We start from the raw sequence: 17,132 nt of genomic DNA, 5'->3' as shown, positions 1-17,132 counted from the left end.
GTCGAAATCTAGGCACCTTCCATATCATTAACAAACTCAACTTATAAGTTATTGCTAATAAAATATATAAAAATGTGTGTTAACATTTTCTGTAGTTAATTATTATAATTCCCAAAGCTTGAACTAAATGGAAATTAAATACTAGCTATACTATTCCGTATTTAGCAATAAAAATTACTCCTTTGTTCGCTTCTCTTTATACTAGTACGTGTATACTTTATTTAAGTCATAATTAAATGTTTGATTCCAAGTTTCCAACCAAATCAAATACTATTACATTTGCTCCTCTTTAGGATGCAAGATAGCAAGGAATTAAGGTTTTTAATGAAAGTGTACAATTGCTGCATCCTATTTTTAAAATAATAATTGTATACACGTGTTGGTTGTGTATCCATACATGAAGTGCATGTCCAAAGCAGCAATGCTTATTTTTTCCATTGTTATTCCTCTATCATGCTTCCTTTTCCTCTATTATGTTGCACAAAAATTGTTCGACTCTGAGGATCTATTGAAATTGAAATTGGAATTGAAATTGGAATTGGAATTGGAATTGGAATTATAAAAGTAAGGTCGGAAATACATGAAATTGGAATTGCAAAAGTAAGGTCGGAAAATACATAGAAATTGAAATTGAAATCTCGTATATTTATTTATATATACACTCAATTTATAATCCCAATTGAAAACAGTTACACGCAAACAAAATAACTAAAGTTAAATCCAAATCTGAAAAATATCGAAAGAATAATTAAACACCTGTTTAAATCTCCATTTTCAATACAGTAGGCCTCACATCATCACTCTTGATTATTCCTTCTATTTTAAAATTGTGACCAAGATCCTCAAATTTACAAATGACGCAAATTTAACAATTTAGATCATAATCGAATAAGAATTACTACGAATCATGAAAAAAAAACTATAATTCGATTAACATAGCCAATATATTACGGAATTTAAATTAGTTAATAATCACAAATGATATGTGGGATGGCATAATATTTTATACTATTATGGATATAATTGTACTTTTTTGTTGTATTTGTACCAATTGGGATATGTGTATTCTGACCAGCAACATGGCAAATACTACGTACTTTCCTACCGACAATAAGAGCATCCGCAGCGGTGGCGGTTGGCGCCACCGCCGTCCGTGCCAGCGGCAAGGCGAAGAACCGCCGCCGCTGCAACCGCGCCGCTGGCACGGCGCTGCTCGATGTATCGAGCACGTCCGTGCCAGCGGACGCACACGTGTCACTCTCCCATTCGCCAACGGCATAGCCGTTGGTTTCAAACAATTTTTTATTTTTTTTTAAAAAAATCGGTTTTTTATTAAAAAAACCGATAAAAAATAAAAAATTTTTTTTTTTCACTTCCCCAAAAAATTATATCCGTTTATAACCGTTTTTCCCCACTTTTTAATTTTTTTATTTATTTTTTTTACCCCAAAAATACACACTTTCATCTATAAATACCCCCAATTTCACTCCCAAAAATTCACACTTTCACTACACAATTCTCATCATCATTCTCTCATCTCCATTCTCATCTTCAATCTCTCATATCCATTTTCATCTTCCTCTCACACCCTACAACACCACTATGTCCGGTAACGACGACAACCCAAGCGGCTCTCACGGTTGGAACCCCGAATGGTTCGGTTCGCAACCGTTTCCTAGTCCGGAAACGGAATATTCGGCCCCTCCTCTCACCCAAGATTCGGGCGTTCCGAGTGGCTACCGGCCATACCCAATCGACGATCAAGGTGCCTCCGATGGGCGCTACGGGTGGACACCGGAGCCTAGGCCTCGCGCCCCTTCCCAAATGCCGAATCCTCCATCTCGCGCCGGTGTCCGCACACCGTACTCACCGGCGGAGATGGAAAGATTGTTCAAGGCGTACTTGGAAATCTCCGAAGATGCGGTGGTTGGAACGAACCAATCCGGCGATCACTTTTGGTGGCGCGTCTCTAGCCGGTACAATGCACACCGGCCGCCGGGAACGATCGAGCGCAACGAGAGTATGGTGCGCAACTGCATCGGCCGAGCCAACGAAGAAATTGGCAAGTTCAACGGCTATTTCATCCAGGAGTCCCGGAATGCCGGGAGCGGCCAAAGCGAGGTCGACATCATCACCGCCTCGCTGAGCACCTACCAATCCATGAACGGTAAGTCGTTCAAATATCTTAACGTTTGGCAGGAGACGCGGACGCACCCGAAGTATAAGGGAGGCATAACATCCTCCTCTAGCGGCTCCTCCAAACGCTCACGGTCGGTAGCACTATCCGACTCCGGCTCGGAAGAAGTGGCTAGCCAACTCGCCGGAGCTAACTTGGGTAGCCCCGATGCCGGACCAAGCGGTTCCCGACGCCGACCGCAAGGTAGGAAGAAGGCGGCGGCCGAACGACGTCGCGCCGCGACTCCATCTGCCCCTGCTCCCGAACCCGCACCCTATGTTCCACCTCCACCCCCGAACAACTCGTTGTGGGCCCTTTTGGCCCAACTCAATATGGCCGATAGGTCAACTATGACCCCACGCAACTTCAAACGCACGAGTCCATGATATTGGGTCTCCAAAAACAATTGGGGTTGGTGCCGCCGGATGCGTAGTCTTCCTCGGGTTATATTAGCCAATAATTATGTAATTTTTAATTTTTAGGAGTTTAATTATGTAATTTTTAATTTTTAGTATTTTAATTATGTAATTTTTAATTTTTAGGATTTTAATTATGTCTTTTTATTTTATTTGTAATTTGTAATTTTTATTGTGGTTTTTTTAATGAATTTTAGTATTATGAAAATGTTGTTGTGTAATTGAATTTTATATTAATTGTGCTCGTCCTTGCGGAAGAGCACAGTTGTGGGTGTTGTGCTCTTGCCAGAGAGCAGGCATGAATAGTACCGCCCGGGCCCACAACCGTGCCGCTGGCAAGAGCACGGTTGTGGATGCTCTAAGGTTCTTCATTTCCCTGGCAAATACATTTTCTATTTTTAGGTGAAATAATTTTAAGACAACAACCGACACGTGTCCCACTCATACCTTTCTTGCTAAGTAAACCATGCTGTATGTTTTGGACATAATCACTATAGCATGTTTAAATTATTCCAAAATTATATGTTGGAGTCAAATAAACGCCATTCTTCTATTCCTTGCAGGTCGGGTTGAAAACGATATAATTATTATTAAATTCGCCTATCTTTGGACATTGATTTCTTCGTACACCAGTCATCTCAAAGTTTTTGAAACAATGATTGTAGAGTAAGTAGTGAGACATTTTTATTCGATTATTTTATCTCAATACAATTTTTTTTCATCTTTATGTAATGATCATGATTTAGAATCAATTAGAACTATCAACAAAGGTTCAAGGTTTTGAATTTTTCATTAACTCGCTTGGTTGTTACTAGTTCATCTAACTAATTATCCAACAATTATAAGAGTTTTAACATAATTTATTTACACTATTGATCGGTCCCATGACTTCCATAGGTTGAGATCGATTCAAATTTTATTTCCAGCTTTTTAAGCAAGGTAGATTGGAGTAACCAATTAACCATTAATATTTCTCAACAAAGTTACCAATCACAGCAACTAATGTTTTCAATAAAGAGATATTGGAGCTGTAACGAACTAATTACACCCATTTTAAAATAGTATTTATTTACATTCTTCATTTATGCGTGATTTACTATTAAACATCGAATCAACATATTTACTTAGATAACCTTCAAATAAAACCATGTTTGGTCATTAATATGTACAACACTCATTTTGAAAAGCAAAGTGAAGAATGTTTTATTTAATCAAATTGAACAAATCTCACTTCATACAACCTACAAAGCAGGGTGTACACTTTACTACCCTTTATATATACCACCTTCATTTGCTTCCATTTCATCAAATCAAACAATCTTCTTCTCTATCCATACACATTCTCCATCTTCAAACAAAAATAAAAAAAATCCAGCCAGAAAAATGGAGCAAAATCTACCAATCATAGCCAAGAAGTTGTTCAAAATAGTAAAAGTGCTATATTTCATGTTGAGAAAAGGCATTTCAAAGGGGAAACTATTAGCCAATCTCAGCATGCTGATGAAGCGTGGCAAGATCGCCGGCAAAGCCGCCATCCACAGCCTCATGCCCCACCACCACCACCGCGACCGCCACCTAGAATACGAGTTCAGCTGGGCCAAAACCTCCGCGCACAAGCGGAAGAAGCAGTGCCGCCCCACCGAGGAAGAGCTAATGAAGGCCGCGGTCGAGATGTTCCACAGCGCCACTGCCTCGCCGGCTCTGCCAGGCTTCGGCCAGAGCCCGATGGTGAGGCAGCTGAGGATTACCGATTCACCGTTTCCGTTGAGAAACGACGAAGAAGATAATCGCGTAGATGAAGCTGCTGAAGAGTTTATTACAAGATTCTATAAGGATTTGAGGCAGCAAAATTGTGCCTCTTATTCTTGAAAATTTTGTGTGCGCGCTGTATTATTATGTGTTGTGATTTTTGGTGTATAAATAAATTTCGGGAAAAGGGTTGGATTTAGTTACTTTCAACGAATGCATGTTTAGACAAACGACCAATTGATGAACATGAAGCAGAGGCAATGTGGGCCGTCGTCTTCATTCAGAACTTTCCACACCATGGCTCTCTCGTACGAGATGGGCCGGCTCATACTCGACAAGCAGATACCGCCTATGAAGAGACGCAAATCCCTACATTGCCAAGATAAACCGCTAATACTCGTAAGAATGACTAAATACTCATTACTATAATTCAACTAAATTAAAATGGTTTGGAAGAGTAGTAATTGCATTGCTGCATATTGGCTGACCTGATGCATAATGTGTGGAGTCTCTCAGCCGAGGTTTTTACGACCACGATCATCGAATATCTTCTCCAGACATATATCTTGAAGTGCGACCAAGGTCGTCTCAAGCATGTCAAGACCAGCCTGGTTCGCGAAGGTGAAAACAGGAACGGCCTGTGGATGTTCACAAGTTTGCAGCTTTAAGTGTTCGATGAAGAGAGAGCTACGCGGCCCTCTGAACAGAGGATATGATGCTGCGAACATAATGCCGGGCCATTGATGCAACAGTCTCTTGCATGTGGCTTTCGAATGCAAACTGGAAAGCAATAGTCATGACAGACCTTGAAGTGCTGCTGGTGACAGCAAGGTCGTTGGACGGTTTACTGCCTCCAGTCCCAGTTTCTAGAGCAGATGCAAGGTCGAGTACGATTTGGACTTGATGCTACCTGTGAAATATTGCAGCCGTTTAGACGTAGAATCCGTAAAAAAGCTTCTGAATTTGGAATTTTCAGTTAAAAAGCTATACCAAACCCCTTATTAAGAGACTTCTGACCAAGTGAACATGTAGCATCATCGATACAAGATATGGTTCCAAAGAGTTATCATCAAGCCCCGTTACTCCAAAATATAATATCGAGTTGTGCAACAAGAAAGGGAAATAAACAAACAGAAGGAAAATAGCAACAAAAGAGCACTCACCTTTCCAGAACCAAGGGGAATTATGCGGAAACCAGAAGGCAGGAGAAGAGCATCTTCAGCAAAGGCGGCATCAATAGGGGCAAATATAAGTTCAGCACACGTGCCGACTGCATTTTCATCCATTCCCCCACAGAGCTGCCAAATTCAAGATGCAGACCAGATGTCACAAACTTGCGTTGCAGAACAGCTATTTGATACGTACAAACAGGACTTACCATCTAGAACTCTTTTACACATAAGACTATTCTGGCATTCTAGAATCTGTTTAAGATCACTCTCATTTTTCAAGCTATCAATTAGTTTATGGCACAACAGATGTAGTAATAAGTTCTTGTGTTATGAAGTTAGTAAGCACGTGGAAAGGATTAGGGAAGCTAGTAACTTATACCAGTGAGTTTTTGACATTGAACATAAAAATAAGCCAAGAAAGATTGTTCTATCATTACATATCACAGCTAGTAACTGGGCAGGAATCCAATGGGAATATCTACCTGCAAATGGAAGATGTCTCTAACCATCATTGCTTCATCAGGCATGTGGCTGACTCCTTCCATCTTAATTACCTCCAGAAGCTATTGGAAAACCAAACAATATGTTCTTATGTAAACATTGCAACAAAGGCTATTACAGTAAATTAGAGTTAGATAAGACAACAAGAGTTGAGAAGATAACCCTATGCACTTGCCTCTTCGTGCTCGATAGTCTGGGCCAGTGGAAGGATGACTTGACCACCGGAATTTCCAACCCGAGTCCCTAAGAAAGTACACGGACCAATCTTGGCAGCAGATGCTGCATAGGTATCAATGTTGTCCGCCCATTCTGACCGATGCTCCCGCAAGAACCCGAGTAGTATCGCAGGTGGCACATTCTGCACACAAGAAAGAAAGAGTTAATCAGAGACTTGATTCCGACAAAATAATAATGAATGCAATAGAATCAATTGTTATAATTTGCTAAAAGAATTATTGGGGCAGGACAAGAAGATCAAGCTTTTAAGTGAAGTACCTGTAAAAGCATAGAAGTTTTGGAACACACAAGACGGCATTGAAAATGGAGTTGTACTCATTCGTGAAAGGGATATTAAACCCCATAAGTTTTTCTGGATTGGAGCTGACAAGAATGGTAACATCGTCCATGCCGTCGTTTCCTATCAAGGTCCACCCCTCATCGCTGAATCCATTCAGAGCCTCGTTGAATCCCCTGATTGATAATCAGGAAAATTGCACACATAAGAAGCCAAATACAAATAAAACCAGAGTCTTGTGAATAGTTGGACCTGCTCAACCGATTGCCAAGTGCTTGCAGAGCTGCTGGTCTTCTGCCCCAGTTGCTTATATTAGTTTGCGGAATGTCCTGAGCCATCTGCTTGAGATGACGAAGAGCCTGTGTGGGAGAACAAGAGCACCAGAAGTGAAGACATTAGTGACACAAAGGATAGTTGGCCTATCAGTTCTTATTGTTGCTCTATTCTCACCGCCATGGTCGTCTTTTGAGCGAGCACCGTCGAAGATTCATAAAGAGAGCGCAGCACCTCAGGTACGCTCCATGCCTGGTATGGAAAGGGGAACAAATGAAATTAGTTTTGTGTGATTTCTGTTTGGACCTGCATGTTATGCTTATATAAGCTAAATATTTAAGAAAGCGATCTTTGAGAGGGGCGTAACTCGTCTACGTATCAGAATAATCCACAAGGAACAGTGTAGACGTGGCAGATACATTTAGTTACCTCCAAATTCAAGTGATCAACGATGTGAATGATCGATCCTCCTCCCTCACAAGGTCTGATCAAGTAACCGCCAGGCAACATCTCTGCCCTGACAAAGTTTTGCACGGGCGGCATGCTGGGACCATTTTTGAGTGTTGCTGAGTGATCTTTCACAAACCTGAAGTTTTAATCCGAAACCAACGATATTGTAACCATTAAATTGGTTCAGAATGCATGGTTCCAGCAGAGATAAAAAAAATAGAAGTTATGGTCACCTACCACTATTCTACCATCATCCATGATCGAAGTATAGCGCAGCAACCAAAAATAACGACCTGGTGCCAAAGTTGTGGGCGTGTATAACTAAAAGTTTCTGATTATAAAGGCCCCATCCGGAAGAAATACAGAAGGAATATCCAAGGAAAACCGTGTTTGAAATCATAATTACCTGCATGTACAAAAGTTCAATAGTTCCACCATTGGCAGTAGGCAGCACATGAAAACAGATAACTTACCATGGTAGGCTCGAGGCCGACCAGACCACAAGCTCTAGCTGCCACACCGGTGCAACCATGAGAAATAGCAACGGTTCCAATGGAATCCGGACCAGGCTACTCGAAAATTATAAATTCAATAGGTCAAAACTGCTAATATCCGGACCATGCAAACATTATACCCTCCTATTGTAGTAAAATATTCAACTTGAACTACTGGATATAAGTACTGTTATTCAAATGATAAACACTTAAGTTTATAATAGGGTAAAAGGCCTTAAGCCTTCATAAAATTAACCAATGACTGTGTGCACACATGCATAACATATCACGGTAAAATGAAGGCCTATGAAGTGTAAATAATAGTATTAAATCTTGCATACAACAAGACAGAATAAATAATGCAATAGAGCTGGAGAATAAAGAATGAAGTGTACCTTCGTTCCAGGCATTAGGACCCACTCAACAGCAGTTCCAGTTGCCTTCGAAAGAAACTCTGCTAAAGTTTCTTCTGCAATGGACAAAAGTCTGGAGAAAATACAAAAAGTAAATGAACCTTCATAAGCCACCCACAAACACGCACCACAAGGTAAACGGGCTCACATAGCATGATAAAGACATATATACTCCTCCTTCCTCAATCAAGAAAATAACTCAACAACCATTCCTCCACTACTCCCTTGACTTTTAAATGCTACGCTTGGTGAATTACACTCAATAGCTTCTTACCTTCTATTTTGAAACCAAACTTTTATTTGCTTATGCTCGATGTTGGATAAGATGGGGCATTCACAAATCAGCTGCTGACGCCGCATTGAGCTCGGCTTTGGACAGTCGTGATGCAACCTCTCCACGGCTTCAACCTGCTCTGGCGTGTCATGAACATACTAGAGAGAAATATATTCTTATATTTTTATTATTTTAATTTTAAAAGCCAGAAATAATATTTAATCATCAGCGTTAACAATTACTAGTATTATGACATTATTAATTATTTTACTAACATTCAATTGAAATGGAAAATGAGTTTTAAAAGTTGGTAGAAGGTGAAACCTATTTTTATATATTAATTTTATAATAAAGTGTGAATGTGATAAGTTAGAGGAATATAAGATCCATTACAAAAAATAGTACTTCCTCCGTCCGTGAAAAGTATAAACATTTGGTTCGCACAGGTTATAATGTATAATTGACAAAGTATGAGAGATGAAGAAAAAAGATAGTGTAATTAGTGTTAGTGGAGAGTGAGTTTCACATCATTAGTAGTGTAGTATAATTGTAAAAGTTGTAAATAAAATGATTGGTAGGGGTAATGTGTTTTTTCACTTTTCAAAATTAGAAAGTTAATATTTTTCAGAGATAAACTAATAAAAAAATAATTTATATATTTTAGAGACTGAATTGAGTATAAAATAAAAGTGTCAAATTAATTATGGATCGACGGAAAAAATTGGATGAAGTATTAAAAATAAACCATTTTCGTTACTGAGTGCGCATCACATTATTCCATTAGTTATAAAAATTGGGCTGTATATTTATGTTTATTAGGCAATAATCCCACTCCATCGCCCAACCAATCACAATTAAATATGGGAGTATTTATTTCTCTCTCGTGAAACACCACATTGATCTGAGAAAGTGAAAAAAAAGTTGTTCAAAAGCTAGAGGCACTAGGTGAATAATCCGTGACTTCCCAGTTTTAAAATTTTGAATATAAAACGGTTTAACTGTATATTTTATCTTATCTGTACTAACAAAAAAAGTAGTTGATGCTCATGATCAACTGAATTTATATTATTAGTACTATCTTTTTATGAGAAATCTTGGATTTGTATTTCGTATATGGCAAACTACTGTTGTTCAATTGAGTTGGAGCCTCGCACCTTGAAACAAGGACAGCTCGATCACGCCAGAGTATGTATTTCTCATCAGTATGAATCATTTTGTGTGATTAACATATTTATTATGATGAATCATTTTTGTGTATAGGAAATTGCTGTTGACATTGTTCAGACAAAGGAACCGGATGAAGCATCAACCATGTTTACTGAGGTTTGATTTCTTTATACAAATTGAAGTTAAGGTTATTTTGGCCGAATTGCCAAAAGAATCGCAATTAGTCAAATTCTGGTGTGTCTCATACTTTTCAAAACTGGAATGATTGATCACCAGGTTCTAGAATGTCACAATTAGGCCATACGTCGTTTTTTGCAATGATCTGGCAATCAGATTTATCTATGTTGACAAAACGGCGGTGGCACATAATGACATCATGTGATTTACCTAGAAATGATTCAACGATGGTGGGATAATTGTGAAATCTGGTTGTCACGCCATCGCAGGCATCATCTGAAAAATGACGTAGATGATAATTGCAATATTCTGAAACTTGGTGATTTATCATTCCAGTTTTAAAAATTATGGGACAAACCAGAATTTGACTATTTTTCGTGATTCTTATGTTCACGAAATACTATAGCTGCAGGGGCTGAAGGACGTGGTCGAAATCAAAGAGGTGCCAGTGGTGGTGACAGTTTCAGGCGAAAATCTGCAGCCACAGAAGGTGGTGGAGGAGAGAGGCCGCGGCCGCAGCGGGGCAGTTTTCAGGGAAGAGGTTGTTTCTATGGAGACTTATTGCCAATGTTTAGTAGTGGAATCATCACCGGAATGTAGGGATATTAAAGAGCCCCTTTCTGCCCCTTTTTGAGGCATCAATTAACTTGGTTATTCATTTCAATTGTTCTATCATTTTATAACAAAAATTTTCTTGTATAATCGAGTGTGAAAATTGGAAGTGTCAATAAAAGCTACCATTAGGTAAATAGTACAACTCCGTTGCACATTACAAATTAACAAATGAAAGTTATATCTCTATCAACTTCAAGTTGCATGCACACTTTCTTAGCTAAAATGTAAGTAAAGATGATGATGATTCTACACTTATACCACTAGGTGTCCATGCATACTCATTGTCCGAAATAATGATGGGCTTGGCTTCACAAACTTCCCCATCTTCTACAAACATATGCAAACTCTCCAACTCTCTTGCTACCTCTTTCATGGTTGGTCTCATTCTCCCCTTTAAATTCAAGCATCTTTGCGCAAGCCATGCAACTGCGGTAAACTCCACCTCATTGCCATGCTTCAAAACTTGGTCATCTAAAATTTTGTATAAATTGTTTTCTTCCATACATTCAAGAAAACGCATCACTAAACTTCTCTCCTCTTCTCTTATATCCAACGATATCGGCCTCTGTCCTGTCAAAAGTTCGACAAGAACTACTCCGAAACTGTAAACGTCGCTCTTTTCTGTAAATTGGCTCGACTGGAAATATTCTGGATCAAAATATCCAAATGTTCCCTTTACCAATGTGGTCAAATGTGTCTGGTCCGTTCCAACAGACCTAGAGATCCCAAAATCAGACAATTTAACCGTATATTTTTCACCTAGAAGAATATTACTAGACTTGACGTCTCTATGGTAGATAGGTATGGACAACGCAGAGTGAAGATAGGCGAGCGCCCCAGCAATATCAGTTGCGATTTTCAGACGCATATTCCATGAAACTTGGAATTCAGTGTTGGGATCCTGGATTAGATCGAAGAGTGTCCCGTTAGGCACTAGCTCATAGACGAGGAGTGGGACATCGGTCTCCAGACAACATCCCCACAATTTGACCACACTCTTATGATTAACATGTGATAGTATCACAACCTCATTTATGAATTGCTCTAAGTGATCCATGTTGAGAAGCTTCGATTTCTTGATTGCCACAATCTTGCCATCGGACAACATTCCTTTGTAGACCGTGCCTTGTCCTCCCTGTCCAAGAATCCGACTTTCATTGAAGTTATCTGTGGCTTTCTCTAACTCTTCAGAAGAAAATAGCTTGGTCTTTTGAATTGTTCCTTCATTTGTTTGCTGTTGTAAGAGAAGACCGCCATTTCGTTTGAAGAATTTCTCCTTACGCCTTTTATTCCTTCTCTTTCGTAACAATATATGCACCAGGATACACATTGAGAGGAATAGAAGAAATCCTATTCCGGAGCCCACCCCTACTCATAAAATCACTAATCAATTTAGCAAGAGTAAATAATCTTAGAATTTAAACTAAAACTTGTACTAAAATTACATTACCTATGAAGACATGAATCATGTTTGAGGGTATGCAACCTTTGCCATCATTTTTCCATCCATCACCAGCATACCCCTTTGGGCAAGAGCAGTTGACAGACCCAATAGTATTCGTGCAAATCGCATTTGAATCGCAAGGACTAAGCTCGATATTATCACATTCATTAATATCTGGGTCCGAAAAAAATATATAGGAGTGTTAGAATAATATGTCATACCGGAATGGTTAAGTTCACTTTAGAACTGATATGTTTGTTAAAATGAGAACTATATCAGTTCGCTAATACATTTATATCAGTTCACATGACAAAACATATTAGTTGGCATCAGAAAACTTTACTGATATTTGTGAAACAACAAATTGATATGGAATTAGTAACTGATATGTTATGCAATGTCAACTGATAATAGTGTATTAGGCCTTAGCGCACCGATAAAGTTCTCACTATAAACTAAACATATCAATGTGAAATGAAGCATCTCCTATGTCATACACTACATATCATTATTATATATTTATAGACTACAATTAGGAAGAAAATGAATGAAAAATAATATAAGGAGTTTATATTAAAAGAAAGAGTCTACTAACCTTGGCAACCATTTTGGTATGGATTGCCATGAAATCCTTTCTTGCAACTACAAAGGTATCCTTGCGCCCAATCACTATTAGACTCAAGATTGACACAGTCAGCATTGGCTTTGCAGGCATAAGTAGAGGAATTTCGTCGAGCTTCATGGCAATTTTGGGTCCCAACCCTCCAGTCTAGCCGCACCACCGGCTGCTGGGTACTCAGCACCCACTCATTGATATTTTTGGACTTATTCAAGTCGGAAAACGGATACGAAAATGCAGATTGTTTGGAAGTTCGCGTTTCCTCTACGAAGGCATAACTACAAGGGAAAAACTTGTTGCGTAACCATTTTCCACCTATGTCACTTAGCTGCGTTGCCAAGAACATCGTGCCTGATAGTAAACAGAATACGGAAAATATAAGACTAATGCAGAAATCGTAATGGCTACATTACATAAACTCTTTATATTGATTTCAATTCTACATTACGAAGGTAAGTAAATAATCTATATTTTTGATTCAGTTATCTTTGATTCATCTAAATTAATTTCTTTCAAGTTATAATTGTAGCTTTGATTATTTTCTTCAATCACACTCATATTCTCTTCATCCCAACCATTCCTATTAATAAAATAAACTCCCCCTGTCTCGTTCTAACCGTAGCATTTATTATTCTACACTGGATTTTATGCAAAGTTGTTTTGTGACTTGCGAATAATTAAACAGTAAGAACGTTTCCATTTTAAAAAATGTCTCATTTAGAGTGAGACATCACAATAAAGTAAATTTGTAACTAAACTTAGTATGAAAGAAGTTAATACATACCTTTGGGTATGGATGTTCGGCAACACCCGTTGCCGGCCGAATACCCGTTTTCGTCATTGGGGCAGAGCCCGTGCCCATGCGGGTCTTTAGTGGGGCAGTACGTCACACAGCCGCCCGCAAAGATCTCGTTGTTCTGCCCGAACGCCGCCACAATATCATCACAACCGACGGCTGTTAGCCAGTTCTGATCCGATATGGCGTATTGAGTATCCATCAAGTCGACCGAGGAGTAGTTGTCACGTATGACCTTGTGCGGGTAATCCTCTGTCTTACTGTAGCAAGTAGCAGCCAACATATACGGGTACTTGACCCGTATCTGAGTCGGGCGTATCTCGACGATTTCGAGCATTTTACCAGTTATGTTGAGGTAGGGTGTTGATTTCTTGCATATGATGTTGAATGATGGATCCATGAAGCAGCCCGACCCGACTCCGAACGGGTAAGAGAAGTGCAAGCTGCCGCATTTTTTGGGGCAAGTGGCTGTGGCAAGAGATGGTGAGAGAAGCAAGAAGATGAAGTTGATGAGAGACAATGCTTGGAGAGGCATGTTGGTTATAATCTTCAATAATTAGAAAACATTGGTTATGTATATATAGTAATTTTGGTGTTTGATTAATTGCGTCTAACGCGGTAGGCATTAAAAGAGGAAGTTAATCAACACCTTCTTAAAAGTGGACGGAATGCTCTTTTTTATATGATCACGTTGAATTAACATTTTATATATTCAAAATAAAAGTTAAATTACCTTTAGTTTGTTCAATGTGTGTTCTAATTGCTTTTGATAAGACTAATATAGTTGTGTATTACAGTGTGATTGGTCAACTCAAAGGACATGCATAAAATGCTTCCCAAAAGTTTATGTGTATATATAATAAGTCAACATATATAGTGGGAGAGGGACCCGTTCAGCTTATTTTATGCTTAGGCACTAGCATGTTACATGGATAAAATTAAAAATTTTACAAGATTTTTTCTAAGAATGATCGGATTGTATATATGAAGTAGGAAATTATAAATAAACTCCTATAGAAAGGAGGAAATTATAACTGATGTACAGAGGGCTTGAACTTAACACCTCATCATATAATTGAAAAGAAGCTGCGGGAGCTATGCAGACACACATACTGGAGATATGTTTGGAGAGAGAACTCAAATCGGCATTTTTCATTACTTCAAATATAACCAGATGCGATACATATATACTCGATTCAAACGATCTAAAAACATTGTACTAATCTACTTTAACAAACTCTGAACATCGTACTAATCTACTTTAACAAACTCTGCAAGACATGTTTCCTCTTTAAACCGCGCAACACCATGTCGCGCCAAGTACATATGTGGTCCTCCATCTTAGCTGGCTTGTCCGTGGTTTCAACGCGTGCGAGGTTGATCATTGGCTCCTTTTGTGCCGCACACCCCTTACACTTCTTTGTCTCATTCTCAGCTTTAGCTCTCGTGGAGTTCGTGATTGCTTTGGCTCGTGCACAACGCATTGCAGCTTGATCAGCTTGAGACAATATATTGCAGCTTGATCAGCTTGGCGGTCAGGTAACATGAGATCAGGCATCGCGGCTTGTTGATCAACTCGGCACGTGCCAACTTGATCAACTTGGTTAGCAGCGGCTTGATCCCGTTGCGGCATGCAATGTGAGCGTCGGCATGCAGTAGCTTGATCAAGTTGATTAGCAGTAGCTTGATCCAGCCTAGGCGTCTGATCATCTCTTCTAACACACCCCCTCAACCCGAGCGAAGCTAACGACACTACACCCAACCTTTCTCTTAGCTTCACGAAGGATTGATGACTTAATGGCTTAGTGAAAATGTCTGCTACCTGATCAGCCGTAGGAACATGTCTCAACTCAATTTCCTTACCCAGTACTTTGTCTCTAACAAAATGTATATCTAGCTCAATATGTTTGGTCCTTACATGAAACACTGGGTTCGATGCTAAAGCGATAGCACTCATGTTATCTACCCATATCACTGGACTTCACTTCTTCTTTATCTTCAACTCACCAAGCATTGAAGATAGCCAGCTCACCTCTGCAGCCGCTTGAGCTAGACTTCTGTATTCAGCCTCTGTGCTAGATCTAGCAACCACAGTCTGCTTCTTCACACACCATGACACAAGATTTCTTCCATGATAAGCACAAACACCAGTAGTAGATCTCCTATCATCCAAGTCCGATGCCCAATTTGAGTCTGAAAAGGCAGAAATGTCTCCGGTTGATTTCCTAATCTGAATTCCATGATCCAAAGTTCCTGAGTGATATCTCAAGATCCTTTTAACTGCCCTCCAATGTGTGTCCAATGGTTCTGCCATATACTGACTCACTTTGTTCACAGCAAAGTTGATGTCCGGCCTAGTGATTGCAGCATATTGCAAGGCTCCAACTATGCTCTTGTAAAATTTTGGATCATATATGGGTTCCCCAGAATGCTTGCTCAACTCTGAACTCGAGATCATTGGAGTTGGACACCCTTTTGCACCTGTCATGTTAGTTTTCTTTAAGAGATCTTTGATGTAGTTAGATTGATAGAGGTGAAGGCATCCATTGATGGTCTTCACTACTTCAACTCCCAGAAACAAACTCACCTCCCCAAGATCTTTTAAAGAAAAGCATGAATTCAATTGAGAGATGACTTTTTGTATAGAGGCTTGAGAGGTGCCAGTGATGAGCATATCATCACCATAGATGAGAAGGTAGATAATGTCTGCACCCTTCTGTCTGATGAACATTGAAGTATCAACCTTTTATTGGATGAATCCCAAACGAATGAGAACAAAATGCACCGTAAAGAACCAAGCTCTAGAAGCTTGCTTTAAACCATAGATAGCCTTGTTGAGTTTACATACCAAATGAGGTCCACCTTGTTCAAAACTCATAGGCTGCTTCATATATATATCTTCTTTGAGCTCGCCATTTAAGAAAGCATTATTCACATCAAGATGAGTGACTGACCAACCAAGTGAGACGGCTAGACTGAGAATTATTCGGATAGTAGTAGGTTTCACAACAGGACTGAAAGTTTCATTGAAATCAAAACCAGGTTGTTGAGAGAAACCCTGAGCAACCAATCTAGCCTTATATCTTGCAATAGCACCAGATATATGTAATTTAAGCTTAAAAATCCAAGTGCAACCAATAAGATTCTTCCCTGGAGGAAGTGTTGTTAAAATCCATGTTTTATTGTGAAGAAGTGCATTAAATTCACTCAACATAGCAGCTTTTCAGTCATGAATTAGAAGGGCTTCGAATGCAGCTTTTTCCTCAATTTTCTTCAATTTTAATTTCTTGTACTTACTCCTGCCACAGCTTCGCGATTATTCCATTCGTCCCTAAAAATTTGTCACATTTCCACATTTTTGTCCATCGTACAAAATTTGTCATATTCAATTTTTACCATTTTTGGTAGTGTACCATATATTCCACTAACTCATTCTCACTCACATTTTGTAATAAAAAGTAATATATATAAAAGTATGATTCACATTTCACTAACTTTTTCAACTCACTTATCATTACATTTTTAAACCCCGTGCATGGTCAAAGTGTGACAAAACTTACGGGACGGAGGGAGTGTTAGTTAGGTTGACTATACAAAGTTAGGATACATAGTTGATTTTAAGTAGGGGTCACAAATTGGATGTGTTGAGTTGTTACGAAGCAAACGTAATTAGTGGCGGATCTACACGAGAACAAAAGATACAACTGACCCCTAGCCAACTTTTGTAGTCGGTCGAGTGGAATATTTCTCGGTCTGTCACACTGGACGCCTAGGTGTGAGACTGATCACAAACGCCATCGTCATATTCTATAAGTTTTTGTATCTTCAAATCTTGCCATTTTTTATATTTTTACTTTTTGTCGTTTTAAATATTCTTAAATG

General features: G+C 39.1%; 3 protein-coding genes and 1 pseudogene across 4 annotated transcripts; 2 read left to right on the top strand and 2 right to left on the bottom strand.

The window, feature by feature from the left end:
• Nucleotides 1-3,975: 3,975 nt before the first annotated feature.
• LOC121745770 lies at nt 3,976-4,461 on the top strand. The gene has a single exon (XM_042139725.1). The coding sequence runs from the start codon at nt 3,976-3,978 to the stop codon at nt 4,459-4,461; it is 486 nt and encodes a 161-aa protein (XP_041995659.1).
• Nucleotides 4,462-4,562: 101 nt separating this feature from the next.
• Nucleotides 4,563-8,518, bottom strand: LOC121745769 (annotated as a pseudogene).
• Nucleotides 8,519-9,410: 892 nt separating this feature from the next.
• On the top strand, nt 9,411-10,440 carry LOC121742997. 2 transcript variants are annotated; one of them, XM_042136163.1, is made up of 3 exons: nt 9,411-9,617; nt 9,693-9,755; nt 10,189-10,440. In XM_042136163.1, the coding sequence occupies exons 1-3, from the start codon at nt 9,546-9,548 to the stop codon at nt 10,408-10,410; spliced, it is 357 nt and encodes a 118-aa protein (XP_041992097.1). In that variant the 5' UTR covers nt 9,411-9,545; the 3' UTR covers nt 10,411-10,440. The 2 variants fall into 2 exon arrangements, with proteins under 2 accessions (XP_041992097.1, XP_041992095.1); XM_042136161.1 differs by having other exon boundaries at nt 10,183-10,440.
• Nucleotides 10,441-10,505: 65 nt separating this feature from the next.
• Nucleotides 10,506-13,777, bottom strand: LOC121742996 (wall-associated receptor kinase-like 9). The gene is made up of 4 exons (XM_042136160.1): nt 13,239-13,777; nt 12,431-12,805; nt 11,842-12,009; nt 10,506-11,759 (listed from the first exon to the last, which is right to left on the bottom strand). Exons 1-4 carry the CDS (start codon nt 13,648-13,650, stop codon nt 10,609-10,611), a joined length of 2,106 nt encoding a protein of 701 aa, XP_041992094.1. The 5' UTR covers nt 13,651-13,777; the 3' UTR covers nt 10,506-10,608.
• Nucleotides 13,778-17,132: the final 3,355 nt, after the last annotated feature.

This window comes from Salvia splendens, chromosome 8 (genome assembly GCF_004379255.2).
Source record: "Salvia splendens isolate huo1 chromosome 8, SspV2, whole genome shotgun sequence".
Taxonomy (NCBI): Eukaryota; Viridiplantae; Streptophyta; class Magnoliopsida; order Lamiales; family Lamiaceae; genus Salvia; species Salvia splendens.
Note: the sequence above shows the minus strand (reverse complement) of the source record. Positions and strands in the feature narration are given on the sequence as shown.